The 18,294-nt window shown below is 40.9% G+C and overlaps 1 protein-coding gene across 4 annotated transcripts in view; it reads right to left on the bottom strand.

The window, feature by feature from the left end:
* The window catches only part of CACNB4 (calcium voltage-gated channel auxiliary subunit beta 4), a 292,085-nt gene that overhangs the window by 159,102 nt on the left and 114,689 nt on the right, over positions 1-18,294 (bottom strand). The window contains exon 1 of one of the 4 annotated variants that reach the window (XM_004375383.2): positions 1,957-2,424. The exons of the other annotated variants lie outside the window; for them this stretch is intronic. Coding sequence (XP_004375440.1) covers positions 1,957-2,001 — 45 coding nt within the window. The 5' untranslated portion in view covers positions 2,002-2,424. Of the gene's footprint in view, positions 1-1,956; positions 2,425-18,294 lie in introns of those variants that run through there. 4 annotated transcript variants of the gene reach the window in all.

Genomic DNA, 18,294 nt, shown 5'->3' on the forward strand with positions numbered 1-18,294 from the left:
CACCATCTTGGGTAACACATCACATTATTCTTCCTTATAAAAACAAATAAACTCAAATGAGCATTCAGAGTCAGTTCATCCCTCCGAACATCTCTGTCTTCCCCTCTGATTTATGACAGGTTTCGATCCCACCCATCTGAAAGCCTCCCATACTCTCAAGGGAGGATTGGCCAGTTCCCTTTCTTCATTCCTCAGGTCTCCCACCTTTCTCACCTCTGCAGATGTGCACATAGCCCAGAGGAGCTCAGACTGCTGGCCACCACTGACTCACCAAGAGGACGGCACTGCAGTACCTAGCACTGCCCGCCACTCAACTAACGCGACTGAGTCAAGCCACTGCGCTCTTCATTTCCCACCCTACAGAAAAACTCAGCTGTCCTGTGAGGCTGGACCAAAAGGGGGGAAAAGTGTTTTCATACTTATAACGGCTACCCCCTGAACCAGTGCATCCAAAATTTATACAGTTCTGGAGAACAAGGAGCTATGTACATTAGTTCCTAGCCGACTCTGTTAAAAGCAGCTGGTTTCTAAAGGCATTTCCGAAATAACTCCGATCCACTTACGTCCAATCCATTGTCCAAATTTAAAATCAATGGTTGAAAATAAAACTTAAAATTCAATAAGGCGTCACATGTTTCATAACTGAGTGTGGAGAGAAGAGGTATGAGAAATAATCAGGCCTCCTGAAGAACCCAGCTGGGGAAACTGGTTTAGGAACTCCTGGACTTGCATTTTCCATTCCCCACCCCACTTGCAAGTGTGTATCTCCTCTATTTCAGTCACCAATGTTTCAGACTACATTCCCTGGAAATAAACTGACAGTCTGATAATTTACGAGCACACTGGGCAACACGCAGACAGACTTCGCGGAAACAGAGTTAGAGTTAGAGCTGACTAACACACAGACAGGAAGGAAAAATGGAATGCCTTATCAGAACTGAGGATTTCTATCTTTCACGGGTAGCACATCATTTGATACATACGTCTGCATTGACGTATACAATAGTTTTTTTTTTTTTGTTATAATCTGTTTATTTGGTGGTTTAGCCAGAGAACCTTATATAACACATTCCTGTTTTGAATGTAGCAACGTGTATGGCATAGCACTCATATAAAATTCAGACTCCCCATAGCACACATCCCGTTAGCTGCCCCCAGTCATTCTATCCTGCAAGGTTGCTATGTAATTGATGAAAAATCAGGAACTACCACCAGCAATAGTAAAACGGAATCAGCTCTACCCTATATTCAGAGCTAACAATCTGATGGTATGATTTTAGGGATTTCAGAAAACCATATTCATCCTAATTTTAATAGATTGAGCCCGACCTATGGGGGGAAAGGTGTCCAGTTTCCTAAGCCAAAATACACGTGAGCTCCTTCAGTCCTGCAGGGTAGAGCACAGGAACACTATCCACTGTCCCCGTGATGGGGCACTGGAGTTTTATATGGCCACAACCCTTGCATCTGATTTCCTTAACAAAGAAGCTGCACCGTTGTTTGGCCAGAAAGCACATAATACGGCTACAGCTTAGGAACTTCCATTCATGCTACCTCAATAAACAATGAGTATTATATAATGAATGAGCCTTTTCTATGAACCCTGCTACTGGAAAACATAGGCACTTTCTGCATAGTTTAAAATCAGTCTACAAGGAGCAAGTTACCCCTTGTGAGATCAATCGTGGATCGGGTAATGTATAAATCCAAACACTTAGATGCCTTTGCTATCACTCCACTTTCTTTTCTGCTTGACAAGAAATTATGTAATAAAGAATTATTTCAGGTAACTATAAACTATACACAGAACATGTACCCGGCAGCTAGCAAGCCCCCAAATGATGTTGGCTTTCAGCTCCATGTTCCCTGCGTTGCCTAAGAAATGGGGCGGGGGTGGGGGTAGTGGGAGGAGGAAGAGTAGGGGAGAGGGAATCAGCTATCTATGAAAATACTTACAGCCTCCGAGTCTTCAATTCCATGCAGGTACAAATTGTCATACATGGAGGTCTGATAATCCAGAGCACCTCTTTCAAGGCAAAAACAAAATTGCTACAGAAACCACAGCTAAAGTAAAAGATAGAAAAGGCCTATTTGGAGGAACTGCGACTGCCTTATCAATTCCTGTGGATTTACCGGGCACGATGCTATTCATTCACATCACACAGGGTGAGGTTATCCCCAGAGGCAGTCCAGACCTGGCATTTTATCTGCCTTCCTAATACAGAGCATAAAAAGCAAAACCCTTCCTCAACCACAGACTGGTGACTGAGCTAGGAAAGCGGCCTCTGATTGGCTCGGCTCCCCTGCTTCAGTCAGCTGAAGAGCGTTCCCTTGGAGAGTGGAGGGCGACTCAGAGCATCCTACCCAGCAAAGAGCTGCTTCCTGTTTTGCCTGTATTGTTAGCTCTGCAATAAACACTTATTAATATCCAAAAGGCTTCTTGGAATGTTTTGGAAAGGCAGACTATTGAATACTCTAAACACAACTGCTCATCTTCTTAATTAAATTCATAATTGGAGGGATGGAAGAGCAAAGGAGAGATTTCATTTTCGGTGAAGACGATGTAACGACAAGAGAACACACACTAATCTCCATTCAACATCTGGAGTTAACAGGTGCAATTTAAGTCAAAAGGGCAAAAAGTCACTTAAAATTTAAAAAATAAAGTGGATAGAAGAGATGATAAGATTTCTTGTGGGGATTTCTACAGTAAAAGTTTTAAACATTCTCACTGAAGTCATTCTGCCTCACTACAAGAAAATACCTCCATGACCCAACTGATGATATTTGAAAAAGAAGCCAAAAGCCTCTCAACTTTATGTAGATGCAATTTTTTTAATGTCTCTTTAGTTAGATTTTTTTTTTTTAACCTCCTTTAACCACCATCTTCTGTCGGTTTGTCGCACTGTGGTAGCTTGCATGGTGCTATGATACTGGAAGCTATTCCACCAGTACTTCAAATACCAGCAGGGTCACCCATGGTGAACAGGTTTCAGCAGAGCTTCTAGACTAAGACAGACTGTAAAGAAAATCCTGACAAGCTACTTCCAAAAATGAGCCAATGAAAACCCTATGGATCACAACACAGTATTGTCCAATATAGTGCTGGAAGATGAGCCTCCCAGGTTGCAAGGACTGAGCAAAGTTTTGTTCTGTTATACAGAAGGTCTCCATGAGTTTGAGTTGACTTCACAGCAATAACAACGACTAAGTTTTAAATTAAACCCTTCATCCCCTTTCCCATGAGTAAATCTTTATATTGCAGAGATAGCACCCATCTTTTCCCCAAAGCCCAAAGAGAAAAGTCCTATTGCCTCCCCACTCACCTACCTGCCACATCACAACTTGGGCTGACCTAAGACTGGGACAGCCTGACATGAGGTTTACACAGAAATGTACCACATTCAGGTCAACCACTAAGGTACTGCAGCTTTGAAACAGAAGAGCTCTATAGCTCACTCTAAAAGAAGTCAGCTAAATTTGGATAAAAGAAGTTGGTGAGGGGCAAAGAACACAATTTAGAGAAGCTGTATGACTCACTGGGTAAGCAGTGACCCAGAAACTGAGAGGCTTCGAATCTAGAATCTGCTTCACCACTAGCTGGTCGGATGACTCTACACCAGTCACTATCTCTAAGGGCTTGAGTTCCTTCACCTGCCAAACTGAGGTAAGAAATAACTCAGAAAAAGAACTTTGCAAATCTAAAGCGCAACATTAACACTTATCAATGACAACCATGCTTTGTCAGCTGGAAGACACTGGCTGCAGTTCATAGGATGCTCAGCACAGGAGTAACTGGCTGGCCCTAGGAAATAAGGCCTGTCCTTCTAGCCAGCATCTCTGAAAAGCGTTAACTCTTAAAGAAACAAATGTGAGTCACTAAAAGCAACACAACAGCTACAACTGCGGAGCAGAGCACAGTTTCTGCAGGTTAGTGTTGACATGTTAACCTTTTTCAGTCACTGCTGCTTATTTTGGGAGCAGCACCAATACTCAGACACTGTCGAATGTAAAACATGGTAAATAAAAAATTTCTTTTATAATGATCAGCACAGAGCTGGTTCCTATGAGGCAGAGTTAAAGATGTCCCAAATGCCCAACTTTTCCAAACTCCTGTACCATTCCATCATCTCTAACATAAACCAGTCCTCCCCACAGCACTCTCCCTCTCGTTGTTGGGTTCCATAATTTGTTGCAATGTCTCACAGAACTCACAAACCATATTAAGGAAATGGCTCATGCAGTTGTGGAGGCTGGCAAGTCCCAAATCCGTGGGTCAGGCGTAGGCTTCTCCTGACTCACATGGCTGCCAGGGCCAACAAACCCAAATTGGCAGGCCAGATGACAGACTGCTGGTTCACAAAGCTGTGGAAGCTAGCAGATCAGGTCAGAATAAGCTGCTGGCCCATGGGGCTGCAGAAGCCGGTGAATCCCAGAATCAGCGGGTCAGATGCCAGGCTGCTGGCTCAGGTCCCAAGAGGTTAGACAATAACAAAGGATCAGGTGCAGAGAGAGCCACACCAGAGCACCCACATATATACCAACTGGATGCAGGCCACGCCCAGGGAAGGGCACAATTTGAGTAACGATGGGATTTGAGTCACGCCCTCCTGCAAGGCTGTGACTCAGTATACACCCCACACTAATCCTGCCTCATTAACATATAGAGGTTAGGATTTACAACACAAAAAATGGAGGATAATTACATCAGATCACAAAATGGAAGACAATCATACAATACTGGGAATCATGGCCTAGCTAAATTGACACATAACCCCAGCCATCACAGGTTCCATATACCTTATTTGCACAGTCTCACTCAATCATTGTGTGTGAATCACAAAGACCATGGCTAGAAGAGCCATATTAAGTAATTCATTGCACCGCAGATGGCAAGGGAGCTCAGTTGTCCTTTAGAATCTCAGAATTGTAGGGTTCATACAGGATGTCATTGTGGAGGCTATGCCTACATAGAGGGAGAAGGGCAGGAAAGTAGGGGTGTAATCAGCAGGATTCCAGAGAAGTAAATGCAGTACCAGCTCCACCTGTTGACAACTGTGTGCCTGGAGCAAGTCACTTCCCAGGCTGAACCTCAGCTCCTCCCTCCGGAAGCAAGAGGACAGGGTCAAGTCCATGTATCAGACTCTGTTACTTTAATTAACTCTATAACTAGAGCCATAAGAGATTTTAGACAGAATCTCTGAAAAACTGAAGCAAGAGGGTCTTTTTTCTCCTTAAATTTTCCACATCATTACTTTACCACTTCAGTTGAGAGTATATATATATATTTCCTAAGAAAGTCAGCTGAGAAGTATTGAATGGTTCTTAGGAGCATCCTCAGTCTCCTGACTCATGTGGCTGCCGGGGCCAACAAACCCAAATCGGCAGGCCAGATGTTTCAGATCAACTTAAGTCTCTAAGGTTTGGATGACAGGACCTGGGGATTCCAAAAGGTCCAAGTCCCAGGTCCAAATTTCAGGATGTTGTACTGTTTTGCAAGAAGATGTGAGGAGCAACTAAGGAACTGGCACCACCTTGTTTTTACTTTAAGTGTTCTGAGAAGGTGAAAGGGAACCACCACTTCCTCCTGGTCTTGTACTCCCACCTGAGGCCACAATAAGAATTGATCCAAAACTCTTGTGGCTCATCTTTGTTGGTGTTTCCCAGTAGCACACCTACCTCTCATCTCTGTGAAGCCTCCAATGAAGCTGGCCTCCAATTGTGAGACTGCTCTGCTGATGTGTTTCTAATCCATTTCATTTCAAATCATCTCTCACTATATTCAACAGTTCAAAGTCTAAAGACACTATAAACAGTCATTGTCTGTGTAATTCTATGCTTGTATATTCCACATGATTTTCGGTGAGGAACTTAACAAATGCCTCCTCTAAGCTCAATACACTGGAGAAAATGGCGTGGCCCTCAACAAATCCGAAGAACTCCATTATGTATCTCAAAGAAACATTACGTTCAGTTAGTTTTTGTTGGCTTCAAACTTAGGGACATGGCGTTCCTTTTTCTCACCCAGTGCTGGACTTTGTGGTACAACAAACAAATGGAATCGAAGGTGGAATACAAAGGACAAGGACTTCTCTTTTCCATTTGTTTGGAAAAAGAGAAAATTAGAAAGAGAAACCCAGGAGTGAGCTGATTAGTTATGAGTAGATAGCCATGATCAAGACAAGTGGTGTAGATTTAGAAGCGAAAGGAAATTTTTCTACCCAATTTTCCCCCCAGATTTCTCTGGAATTCAACTTTTCTAAGCCAGAGAAGTTACGCATTTTACAGCAGAGGTCAGGGAAGAGACAATGGAACAATGTTTGGACTTCAGCAAGAACTAGCCTTCTCTTTGGCTCTATGGGTAGAACATAAGCCCAAGCTGTTTGCTTGCCAAATCAGCCTCGGGAATTATTTTGTTCTTTGTTTTTGTTTAAATTTTACTAAGTGACCATAGTGTGATGAATGATTTTCTACCTCTTCTGCTTTGCAAGTACTAATAGATTCCCCAGTCTCTAGAAATCTGTGGAACACTGGAGGCATTAATATCACATCTCCTGTTTCCTCCCTGATGTGCCTCAGAGAGGTGGGCAGGCAAGGGCATAGAAACAAAACAAAACACCACAGACAATAGATTTCCTTTTAGCAGTCCTCTGATCTAGTCCTCCAAGTTTGAATTTAGACTTCACTACCTAGCCAGATGGGGACCGTGATGGTTCAGTGGTAGAATTCCTGCCTCCCCCATGCAGGAGACCCAGGTTCAATTCCGGGCCAATGCACCTCTGGCACAGCCACTGCCCATCTGTCAGTGGAGGCTTGTGTGTTGCTGTGATGCTGAACAGGTTTCAGTGGAGCTTCCAGACTAAGATGGAGTTCCCTTCTGTTGTACATGGGGTCGCCAAGAGTCAGGGGCCAATTTGACTGCAGCTAATAACACCTAGCCAGGCATGTCCTTGAGTCTCTCTCTTTGGGCCTCATCTGTAACATGGAGATCATATAGCATGAAGATAGCAGTTCCGATTTAATGAGTTAACACATGAAAAGCACATAGAAAGTGCCTGGCACATAAAAGGCAGAATAAAAGAATTGGCCTTTTTTTTTTAATATGAGCAGAACAGGGTTACCCACAATGCCCAACTGCAAAGGCCCCATGCATACTGCATTCTATGTAAATGGTACCTTCTAGAGCTGTTTAACAGGGATACTATGTAGCAGAGTGGCTAAGGACAGAGACTCTGGAGCCAAACTGCCCATATACCCCAGCTATGCCACTTCCTAATCGCGTAACACTGGGCAAGATACTTTGATTTTCTGTACCTTCATTTCCTCATTTATAAAATGGGGATTATATCAAGGTTATTGTGCAGATACGGAACCCTTATGGTACAACAGTTAAGTGCTTGGCTGCTAACCAAAAGGTTGGCAGTTCGAAACCACTCAGAGGCTCTGTGGGAAAAAGACCTGGCAATCTGCTTCTGTAAAGATTACAGACAAGAAAATCCTATGTGTAGAGATAATGAGAATGGTAACACAGTGAGTAGTATGTATCCAGTGTCATTGAACTGTTCACGTAGAAATTGTGAATGGATGTATATTTTTGGTGGTGTACATTGTCACCAAAAACAAATAAAATATTTTTAAAAAAGAAAGAGAGAAAACCCTATGGCACACAGTTCTACTATGAAGCACATGGGTCACCATGACTCGGAGCCAACTCAACAGTAACTGGTTTACTGCAAAGGTCTGATCATTTTGGCCTGACGGAAACACTCCAACAAGAAGTACTTGATCCCCACCAGGCTGACTTAGTCAGGCCTGCATCACAGTTTGACTTCTTCCTCTGCTCAATCCTGCTTCCTGCTCCTTCCCTTTACAGCTGCTGATCCCTAATAAACATCATCCACCACCACCCCCCAAAAAAACCTTATGGGGCAGTTCTACTCTGTCACATGGGTCACTCTGAATCGAAAATCGACTCGACTGCACCTAATGACTACATTAACATGGTGCACATTAGAAGACTTGATATAAGAAATGCTCAGAACGGGCCCAGGCACAAACTGAGGGCTTCACAAGCATCAGCTGCTGCTGTTGTTCTTTTCACCTCGGCCTGAATACTGGCCTGACGCCCTGGTACCCTTTGCTTCTGGGGTGAGGCTCCTAATACCTGCCCCTGAAGCTTGCCTGGTCCTCTGGACCTCCATCTGGGTTCCTGGTCTTGCCACCTGAGTTCCAGCATCTTGCTTCCTGTTGCCCTACTTAATGCTATGCCAGCCTCCTAGGCTGCCTACCTGCCTGCTTTATCTGGCCAGGCTGATTGCTCCTAATGCTAAGGCTGGCGTGCACGCCCAGGACCTCCTCTACCTGAGAACATTGCCACCCTTCAGCCACCCACTGAACTCTACATCTTTCTTGGGTGCCTTAGTTTTCTTAGCATCCACACACTGGACTTCTTAATTGTCTGACCTCCATCACCCCACTAGCCACTCCTGGACTGCACCATCCTGTTATAAACCACTGCCAAGAAAACTGTCTCCAAGAAAATTCTGTAACATGTGCTACTACTGGTTATTACCAACGAGGGAAGAAGAAGAACGAGGAAGACAGAGAGCGAAACAAAGAGAGAGACAGGGATAAAAAGGCAGAGACAGAAAAACCTGGAGACCCTCAGAGGAAGAATAAATACATGGACTAGCTCCTTAAGGGGAAGTGCCCCTCCTCCCTGCCATTCTTAATGGCTCCAGGAAAAAATAACAGTTCATAATTGATAAAAGAGTAAGTGAAGGTAAGGGAAAAAATTCCCATGGCCTATTCAACTTACCAGAAAATGACAGATCCCTCCCTGTGATTGACATATTACTCAGAAATCTCGCTCTTTCTAAAATTTCTGTTAAAAAAAATGCCAATCTCTTGACAAAAACATTCCACAAAGCCACAATTTTCATTAACACTATGCAACTTTATTTTATACTATTCTTCAAAATGAACCTAGAAGACTAGTCCAGCTAGTCTCTTCCCTGTTGCCTATGTATCACTTAGCTAATGTTATTATCAGTGCTAATTTAACGATTACTGCCTTCATTGACTGTCTCTTGTGCTTGCCACTACATTAGAGGCTGGGAACGTGAGGAACAGCGAGACATGACTGCATCCTCCTGGAAGCAGATTGAGGGATGGTGTGACAACAACTCTGGAGATTCTTAAGAGAGAAATCTAACGAACGAGATGGTTGCAATCAATACTCTCAAATTTTAAGAAGTTTCAGTGAGAGGTGGAGAGTGATTTGACCCCTTTATCTACAAAGCTGGTATTTGAAGATCAAAGACTACAGCTTTCAGTACACCTCAACAAAAATCCTCACAACTGGAACAATTAGCAATATCATGAAAAACAGAAAATATTGAAGTTGTCAAGAATTTCATTTTACATGGATCCACAATCAACGCTCACAGAAGCAGCAGTCAAGAAATCAAATGATGTATTAAATTGGACAAATTGGCTGCAAAAGACCACTTTAAAGTGCTGAAAAGCAAAGATGTCACTTTGAGGACTAAGCTGCACCTGACCCAAGCCACGATATTTTCAATTGCCTCCTATGCATATGAAAGCTGGACAATGAATAAGAAATAAATAAGGAAGATCGAAGAATTGATGCCTTTGAATTATTGTGCTGGCAAAGAATCTTGAATATACCATGGACTGCCAGAAGAACGAACAAATTTGTCTTGGAAGAAGTACAGCCAGAATACTTCTTAGAAGCAAGGATGGCAAGACTTTGTCTCTTGTACTTTCGACATGTGATCAGGAGAGGCCAGTCCCTGAAGAATGACGTCATGCTTTGTAAGGTAGAGGGCAGTGAAAAAGAGGAAGATCCTCGACATGGTGGATTGACACAGTGGCTGCAACAATGGGCTCAAACATAACAACGATTGTGGGGATGGAGCAGGACCGGGCAGTGTTTCGTTCTGTTGTACACAGGGTCGCTATGAGTCAGATGTGACTCAATGGCACCTAACAACAACAACAATCTACAAAGCTTCAGCAGGGGTGGGAAGCAGGAGGAAGGATGGGAGGTATCTATTTTGCTCATGGAGCATAGCAGAAACAAATCTACTACCAACTTACTATACACGTATAGTCTTGGGCAAACCACAACGCTCTAAGGGACTACCCAAGGGTGGGACTCATTCAGGTCCATGATACCAAATTTGCTATAAAGAGCAAACAGTTGAATTTCTTAATATGAAATTTTATTTTCTAGTTTGTTACTGCTTTTCCAAAAATACATGGCCGTCTAGTTGATTCTGACTCAGCGATCCTAGGGGATGGGGTAAAACTGCCCCATAGGGTTTCCAAGGCTGTAAATCTTCATGGAAGCAGGCTGCCATGTCTTTCTCCAGCAGAGCAGCTGGTGGGTTCAAACTGCAGACCTTGTGGTTATTAGCCAAATACTTAACCACTGCGCCACCAGGGCTCTTTTGTTACTGCTTTTAGGTGTGTGAAATTCGTGTTTTTCCCTCCTAGGGGGGAGTTTTTCTCTTTGAATTGAGAACATCATTTACGTACAGATCTAGTCAATCATCCAATAATCATTCATAAATGTTTATTGAGTACCTAATATCCTTCTAAACAAAAATCAGATCATGTCAGCCCCTATTCAAAATCTTTCTATGGCTTCCTGTTGCTATTAGGATAAAGACCTAAATCCTTAACATGGTCTAGCATGGCACTTCCATCTTATTTAGGTAGCTTTACTTGGGGATCAGTTTGTTACAGCAGCTTAACCTAACTAATACTAACTACAAGAGTAACTAAAATATAGAGGTCCTTAAAATAACCAGAAAAATAAAGTCAGAAAGGAGGAACTAGTCTCAGAAAAAAATCACCTCACTAGGTTGTACCATTTCTTCTAATTCTTCTTGCAAAATGCTGACAAAACCAAGATGGTGATCAGTTTTAGCAATTCCCCACTCCATCCCCATTAAAAACAGAGCATTGCTATGTAAGTACATAGGCATAATAAGTCTGTTTATTTTTTGAAACCAAAAACTAGGAACAAAAGCAAATTGTTGGTAAGCTAAAACCACATACACATATAAATTGCCAAATTTAGGCTGCTTTTTCAAAGCCCAAATGAATTCAAAGAAAATTCTCAACCGTGTTGTTTGAGTTTCAAATAGATCACTACAAAGAAGAAAAATATTCACCACCTTTTAGCAAAGTCCATAAGGATTTCATCATGATGACTTGAATTTTCAATATAATTTATCCTAGTTCCCAGTCAGTTTGGTCATTTCTTTTGCGGTATTAGATGGAAAATTAGTTGGCGCACTAAGTCCAAAGCCTTTCCCCAAGAGGTACATAAGGAAGCAAAATGAATACTTTATCTAAATTCCGATTCTCAGAAGTGATTCTTGCATCAAAGAGGCAAGGAAAATAGCAATCATTCCCATAGAAAGTATTGTAAATTTGCAGACAAATACTGAAAACAACGTACACTTACATTGGTAGAAAATAGAGGAGAATGTAGAACAGTTATCAATAATCCCCTATATTTGTAGGCATGGCTTTTATGTCCAAAAGCATAAACGAACCATAAACTTCGGTAACACACACACAAAATGGACTCTGCAAAGTTGTTCAGCAATGCAGGCTTCTTAATAACAGAAAATGATTTCTCAAATATTTAAGAAAGGCTGGAGAATTTATTTGGCAATATCCAAATAAATATTTCGGTGCCCTGTGCATTACAGTGCCACAAACTCACTGGATTTCTACACTTTGTGTGGGAGGGTAAAGCTATAAATACTACTTGGCTTTCTGGTCTTGTGTACCTGAGAAATGCACTTTCTTTTAAACTGAGAAAGGCAATATATTACGGTTTTCAAAAGCAGTAGTTTAAATAAATTATTTCTAATAATCCCTCTGAGTTACTCTTTCAACATCAAATTAGCTCTGAATAAACATAATAGTAAAATAAATAAATAAATAGTCTGGAAGCACTGTCAAATCATAATGCTCCCTGCTTTTCTTGGGCTCCTCTAACCATCCTTATAAACGAAGGCTTCAAGTAGTTTAATCATGGCTGATGAAGCAAAACCACAACAGACCCAGTTTTGAAAATGTGGGTGATCCGAAACCATAACCAGAATGGGAAAAATTATGGGTTGAAGCCCTGGAATGGGAGACTTGGAAGAGGTATAGTAGCCCTTTCAGGAGCCTAATAAGTGAGACTGGATTATTGCCAGGAACGAGGAGACTGACACACGTTTAAAGCAGCTCGGTCACTACCATCTTTGAGCAGGGCACTGCTGTTTCTGACTCTGCACAAAATCTGACAGGCAAGAGATTTGGTTGCTATGCAACGTGTTCACTGCCCTCATTTTTCTAAGAGGGAGATTAAGTTTCCAGTAGGGCTTCGACCTGTAATTTTTCCCATTCCAGTTATTGTTCTGGTTCATCCAAATTTTAAAAATTCAGGTCTGTTCCATTGTAGCTTCCTGGGCCATGACTGAACCAGGAAGAACCAGTTGGAAGCCCTACTTTAAACCTGTGGATTATATGAACTTGGAGCACCTGGTTTAACATAATTAGAAATGTTGATAGGCAGTTAAAAAGACACTAATAGTTTGTTCCAGAAAACAAGGAGAAACTCACATTGTTATGGCTTTCAGAATACTATCAGGGCAAGCATTAGGGAAAAGAATATTGTTAGTAAATGTTCAGACAGACCTAACTTAATGAGAGATTATCAGCTTTTCCCTACTGGTACCTTTAAAGCTTCCCATCAAACTAAAAGAATGTCAGGTAGATGACCTATGGTTCTTAGCTAATACAGGTTCACTTTTGATGAAGACATCTATTACAATAGTTAAGATATTATTAACCAACACAGCCACATTGGAAATCATTTACCTATCCTCAAGCAAGCAAATCAACTACTAGAAGTTTGGGGAGAAGAATAAAAAATCCAGTAGGAGAAGGGATGACTGAGCTAATTTCATAGCCAGTAGAGTCAGTCCATTTCCTTTCACATTCATCTTTTCTTGGTTGTGTTTACTATCATTTAACCATGTACTTGATGAACATAACCAGAAAGATAAGGTTAGAAAGTATGGGAAAGTTTCCTCTCATCACACAACTCTGATGACCATAACAAAAGAGATTAAAGTATATTTTTTATTATATTAATCCTCCACCTACTTGCCTACTGTCATCTCTAGTTTACAACATCTTTTTCACTTTATTCCTATTACTTCATCTACTCATTACCCTCTCCCCAAAACTTATGCTTATGGTCCAGCTTCCTGTTGCTTCTTATGCCTGAAACCAATGTAAGTATTTTTCTGGTCTACTGAAATTTTTCCACAAATTTTCCCTTCAAAAATTGACTCCCTACTTTATAACGAGATCGTCTACTGCCAATTGTTCCACAAAATTTTGGCCTTTAAAGCATTTTCAATGAGTACATTTCTTTTTCTGATTATAAAAATAAAATATGCTTTTTAAAAAATAGTATTGTGGTAGAAAAGTGAAACTTCAGAAAAGTACAAAGAAAAGAATGAAAATCTGTAGTCATGCTACTGAAATATGATTACTTCCTTGGAGAAGGACATCACGCTTGGTAAAGGAGAGGGTCAGTGAAAAAGAGGAAGACCCTCAACAAGATGTATTGACACAGTGGCTGCAACAATGGGCTCAAGCATAACATCGATTGTGAAGGTGGCACAGGACCGGGCAGTGTTTCGTTCTGTTGTACACAGGGTCTCTACAAGTCAGAAATGACTCAACGGCACCTAACAACAACATTAAAACTTTGATACCTTTCCATGTCTGTATGCATTTTGTTTTACATTTAGAACATGCTAAATGTAAACTTTTGTATCCTACCCTGTTCTCTTAATAACAACATAAGCACTTCCTCCACATTACTAAAAACTCATAATTTATTACAGTTGCATAATATTGCATCATATGGATGTACTATGCAGTTCTCATTGTTTTGCTCTTATAAATAATGCTGGAATTATATTAGTCTGCAATTCAAATTACCTCCTTGGGCTAGATTCCCAGATAGTCTAGATTCAAGGTGTATGAACATTTTAAGTCTCTTGATCACACTGCCAAATGCCATACAGAAAGATTCTACAAATTTACAATACATATTAGTTCAATGTAAAATGCTAGTTCTTACCCTTTCACCAGCAATTGGGGGTAAGGGATTATGAGTCTAATTCTTTTTTAATCTGTTAACTTGATGTGCAAAAAGTGGCATCTTGTTGCTACTTTAATTTGCATTTTTTGCTAATGAACATACATATGTGAATATAGAAAACACTGCATTTTTTCATAAGCATGGCTAATTTACTATTTCTAAGTAACGGAGACTGTGATGTTCTTGTTTCCAGTCTCTTTTTGGAAAGTCCTATAAAAATGACATCTAAGGTGATGGCTCTCAACTCTGGCTGAAGACCTGAATCACTTGTGGAGCTTTTAAAAAATCCATTTGTACTCCAAAAACTCAAACTCAGTAAGGATTCCATCATCCAAATTTTCTAAAAATTCCACAGTCATTCTAATAGGCAACTGAATGACAAGACTGCTGGGCCAAGACCACTGGCCTAAGACTCTAACAGCTAAGTATGACACCTGTCGGGTGAATAAGCTGCTGCATACGATTCCTTCAGCATATGAAGAAGAGCATTATCCCCTAAACTACCATTTAGTTCTACGGTACTGACCTTACATCCATAAAGCAACTTATTCACGCTGTGAGAGATAGGTTTACAAGGTGACACAACACTGCCCGTATCTGCTAATCTCATTTCTAAAAATGATCTTGTTCCACATGAAAAGAAACTAACCTGAACACTGATGAGCCTTCTGTTTATATAGCCAGCACTTTGCAGAAATATTTACACAGTAGATAGGAAAAATATCTGAGAATTTCCAAAATGGCACCTCTTGCAATCAAGGAGAACCTCTGCCTGTAATCTGTGGACCAGGGATGTGTTTATACTATTCACTGATTTATAGTTAAGTTTACCAAAATCTGAAGTCCCAGCTGACCCTTTGACTCATCCCCATTTTCATCCCATCTCTAAATATCCAGTTACTCCCCTCGTACACCATTAAGTGCTCTACTGGAATAATCTATAACTATCAATGCTGGTGTCACATGGCTTAGCATACTCATCAACCTGACACTACTTGGGCTTAAGAAGTGCCCTCATCTCACTATCAGAGCTAGATGAGCTACTACTATAATGGGGAAAATATGAAAAGAAGAAAGGCATGGGTTAGAGAGAAAAGTTCCCTCCATTATCAACCATTGTACAATCTCATTTGGCTGGGACATACCAGCATAGCAACAGCCTGGGCCCAATCAAACTCTCCTAGCATTGCCTGAACTTGAGTGCCACCTTCAGTCTAATCTCCCACCGAGATCACAAACTGAACTATTATAAATCAGCACAAGAAAACACGCAAGAATTATTTCAGAGAATATTTCCTCCCTTCTCAAATGATGAAAGTGGTCTTCCCATACCACTGTACAGAAATCATTCTGGAAGGAAGAGATGGAAAGAGAGCACAGAGTTAAATGCTGACAACAATACTTATACTGTTGGGTCAGAATGGAATGAGTGAACTGAGGTCCTTGCCATATTCATTTAATGTAAAACTCACTCCAATTTTTTGACAAGAAAAGAAGTGAGAGATTTTCAAAATTAGGTAAAATATGAATCCAAATGAATTCTTTTATCTGTTCTGCAGACAACCTCCCCAGAGCATCAGCATTACCATGCCAACCAACTTGGTCTCTTGGTACAAATTAATTGACAATGATGGATACGCTCTTTGAACTTCAAAAATTAAATCTTTATATGGCAATGAATATTCTTTATGGTTTACAACTGCAGCTCAGGAGATGTTTCAATCTCTGGGCTTGGCTGGGTTCAGAGAAGCAAAGTGAACACAGTTTCTTTCTGTTCATCTCTCTCCAGGGGCCAATCCTGCCTTTGGATTGTTCCTGTCATGGACATCATCCTCAAAAAAGGCTGAGGACAGAGAAGCTTGGAGGCCACTGAGCATAATAAGCAGTGATGATGCAGCCAAAAGAAGGGGGCTTCACTGATGTTTGAACTAAGTAAAAGAAAGAAGCATTAACAAGTGCACCTAACACGGTGCCCAGAATTAGCAAACCAGGACACATATCCAAAAGTGTACTCACAAGGTCACACGTTCACACCTAGGCATTTAGCTGTGTGTCACTGTAAATCACCATACCAGCACTTTCCCTCCTCTTCATTTTATTATTTTTTTCTAAATTTAGTGCCATTACAAATGCCGTTAAGTCAGATAACTTAGTACCTATGCACAAGGAGAGTGAATCACCATTTCTATGAGACTCATCAATTTAAATGTCTTCACTTTTTAATATTTCCATTTCTAATGAGAATATTTCAGTCAATAGTATCATTTTCTGGTGTTTGCTCTTGAAGATTTATACATCTACATAAATTTTCCTGAACAATCTCTTTACATACATTCAATGGGATTGTACCTTTCCTTTTGAAAATTTGACTCTATGAGATAAATTTATATTCCTTTTTTATCATCAAGTAATTTACTAAACAAAGTACAATTGTTATTTTACAAAAGCACTTGAAGTTTGAGATGATAAACTAAAAACTGAGACCCAAGTTAGTTTTTATTGATCAATAACATTTAAGACCAAAAATTCCAGATTGGATGGAGCCCAGCCTAAGAAGCTGATTTTCCCAGAAGCTAGTCTTCATAGTTCTATTAATCTCAATAGTCTTTCATGTTGCTCCTTAATAAGACAACTGGAAGACCTGGGTCTAATTCTTATCCTGTCTGAAGACAGAGGGGTTGACCAGATGACTTTTAATTGTCTTAACTTACTATTCTACACACATGGCTTTGAGTTGCAAGTGGCTATTAGGTGCCAAATTCTGAAAATGTGCCAAATGACATGCCAATAATTGAAAATGTGGCATGAAGAATGTGCTTCTAGCTTTCTGAAGCCATAACCATCTGAATGCAGGACTTCTGAAAGACATCTTTCCATTTTTATGGTTTCCAAATTTAAGGGAAAAAATCTAAATATAAAATCCTTATCCACAGGAGTTGCAAGGAGATGTCAGAAAATGATCTTTTTATTGTTTTCTGATGGCAGTTGACTTAATGACTTCCCCCAATGCAGAGCTTAAGATAAGAACTTTGGGAGGTTATCTCAGAAAGAAGGAATGAGTAACAGGGGAGAGTGAATCAAGGAAGAAAGAAAAGCCAGTGAAGGATGTATTATTGAGTTACTATTGTGGGCAAATGGGGCTCAATCCCACTGAGGAGCATCTGGACAACAGAGTAGAACGCCTCTCAGAATTGCCCCTTGGAAGGACAACAGGCTAGGACATTTAATCATCAACTCTTCTGCCCCATTGGTCAAGAGGGCATTAACTCTCCTGCATTTTGAGATAGACTTCAGTGGGGACTGAGTAAGATCCTGAGGCTTCAGGGGAAAACTTGAAGCATAAAAGAGAGAAGGTAAATGCTTGTGGGACGCAGGCTGTGTGAACAGGAAATGTCCACCACAGTAGCAGCTGAAGTGTGAGGTGGACCAAGGAGATGTGGCAGGGGGCCCAAAAAGTACCAGCTATAGCTCTGCTGGATTTAAGATACTCTATGCAGTGTGGCAAGCTACTCTTAGGATTTTTTAAAAAGCACTTTTCTCTTCAATTTATCCCACTTCGTAGGGATTTTAATTAATAATAGTGTGCATTCACTCTGCATTATTAGTTTATCTTTCAAGTAATTAAGAATGAAATGTAAGGGCAACTATGGCTTTGGGAGGTTGTTAACACACAACTGTGGAGAGAAAAGAAATACAATAACCATTGGCAGGAACCACTAAGAGGATACCCACTCTGGAGGGTTTTTACTTACCAACAGAAAGTTCGAGCTTTATCTGCAAACAGCTTAGCTGTTTCACGTGTCATTATGGCGGCTCCTGACATGTGTGAAGGCAAACCAGCACCCTGAGGAGTAAATTTAAGTTTCTGGGAAACTATATCTAGACCCTAGGCAGTGTGTCAATCAAAGATGCAATTCATAGCCTCATTTCTTCCCTTACTACAACTGGGATGCATTTCTGTCACCCTAGAAAAAGTTGATGCTATGAGCACTTTGCCAACATAAGCTCAGCATTTCACATCCTTTGACTGACTTTTGACTCCTCCAAAGTCAAAGTTAAGCCATGTCACTGAAGAAGCTCTG

This window comes from Trichechus manatus, unplaced genomic scaffold, assembly GCF_000243295.1.
Source record: "Trichechus manatus latirostris isolate Lorelei unplaced genomic scaffold, TriManLat1.0 scaffold00036, whole genome shotgun sequence".
In the NCBI taxonomy this organism is placed as follows: Eukaryota; Metazoa; Chordata; class Mammalia; order Sirenia; family Trichechidae; genus Trichechus; species Trichechus manatus.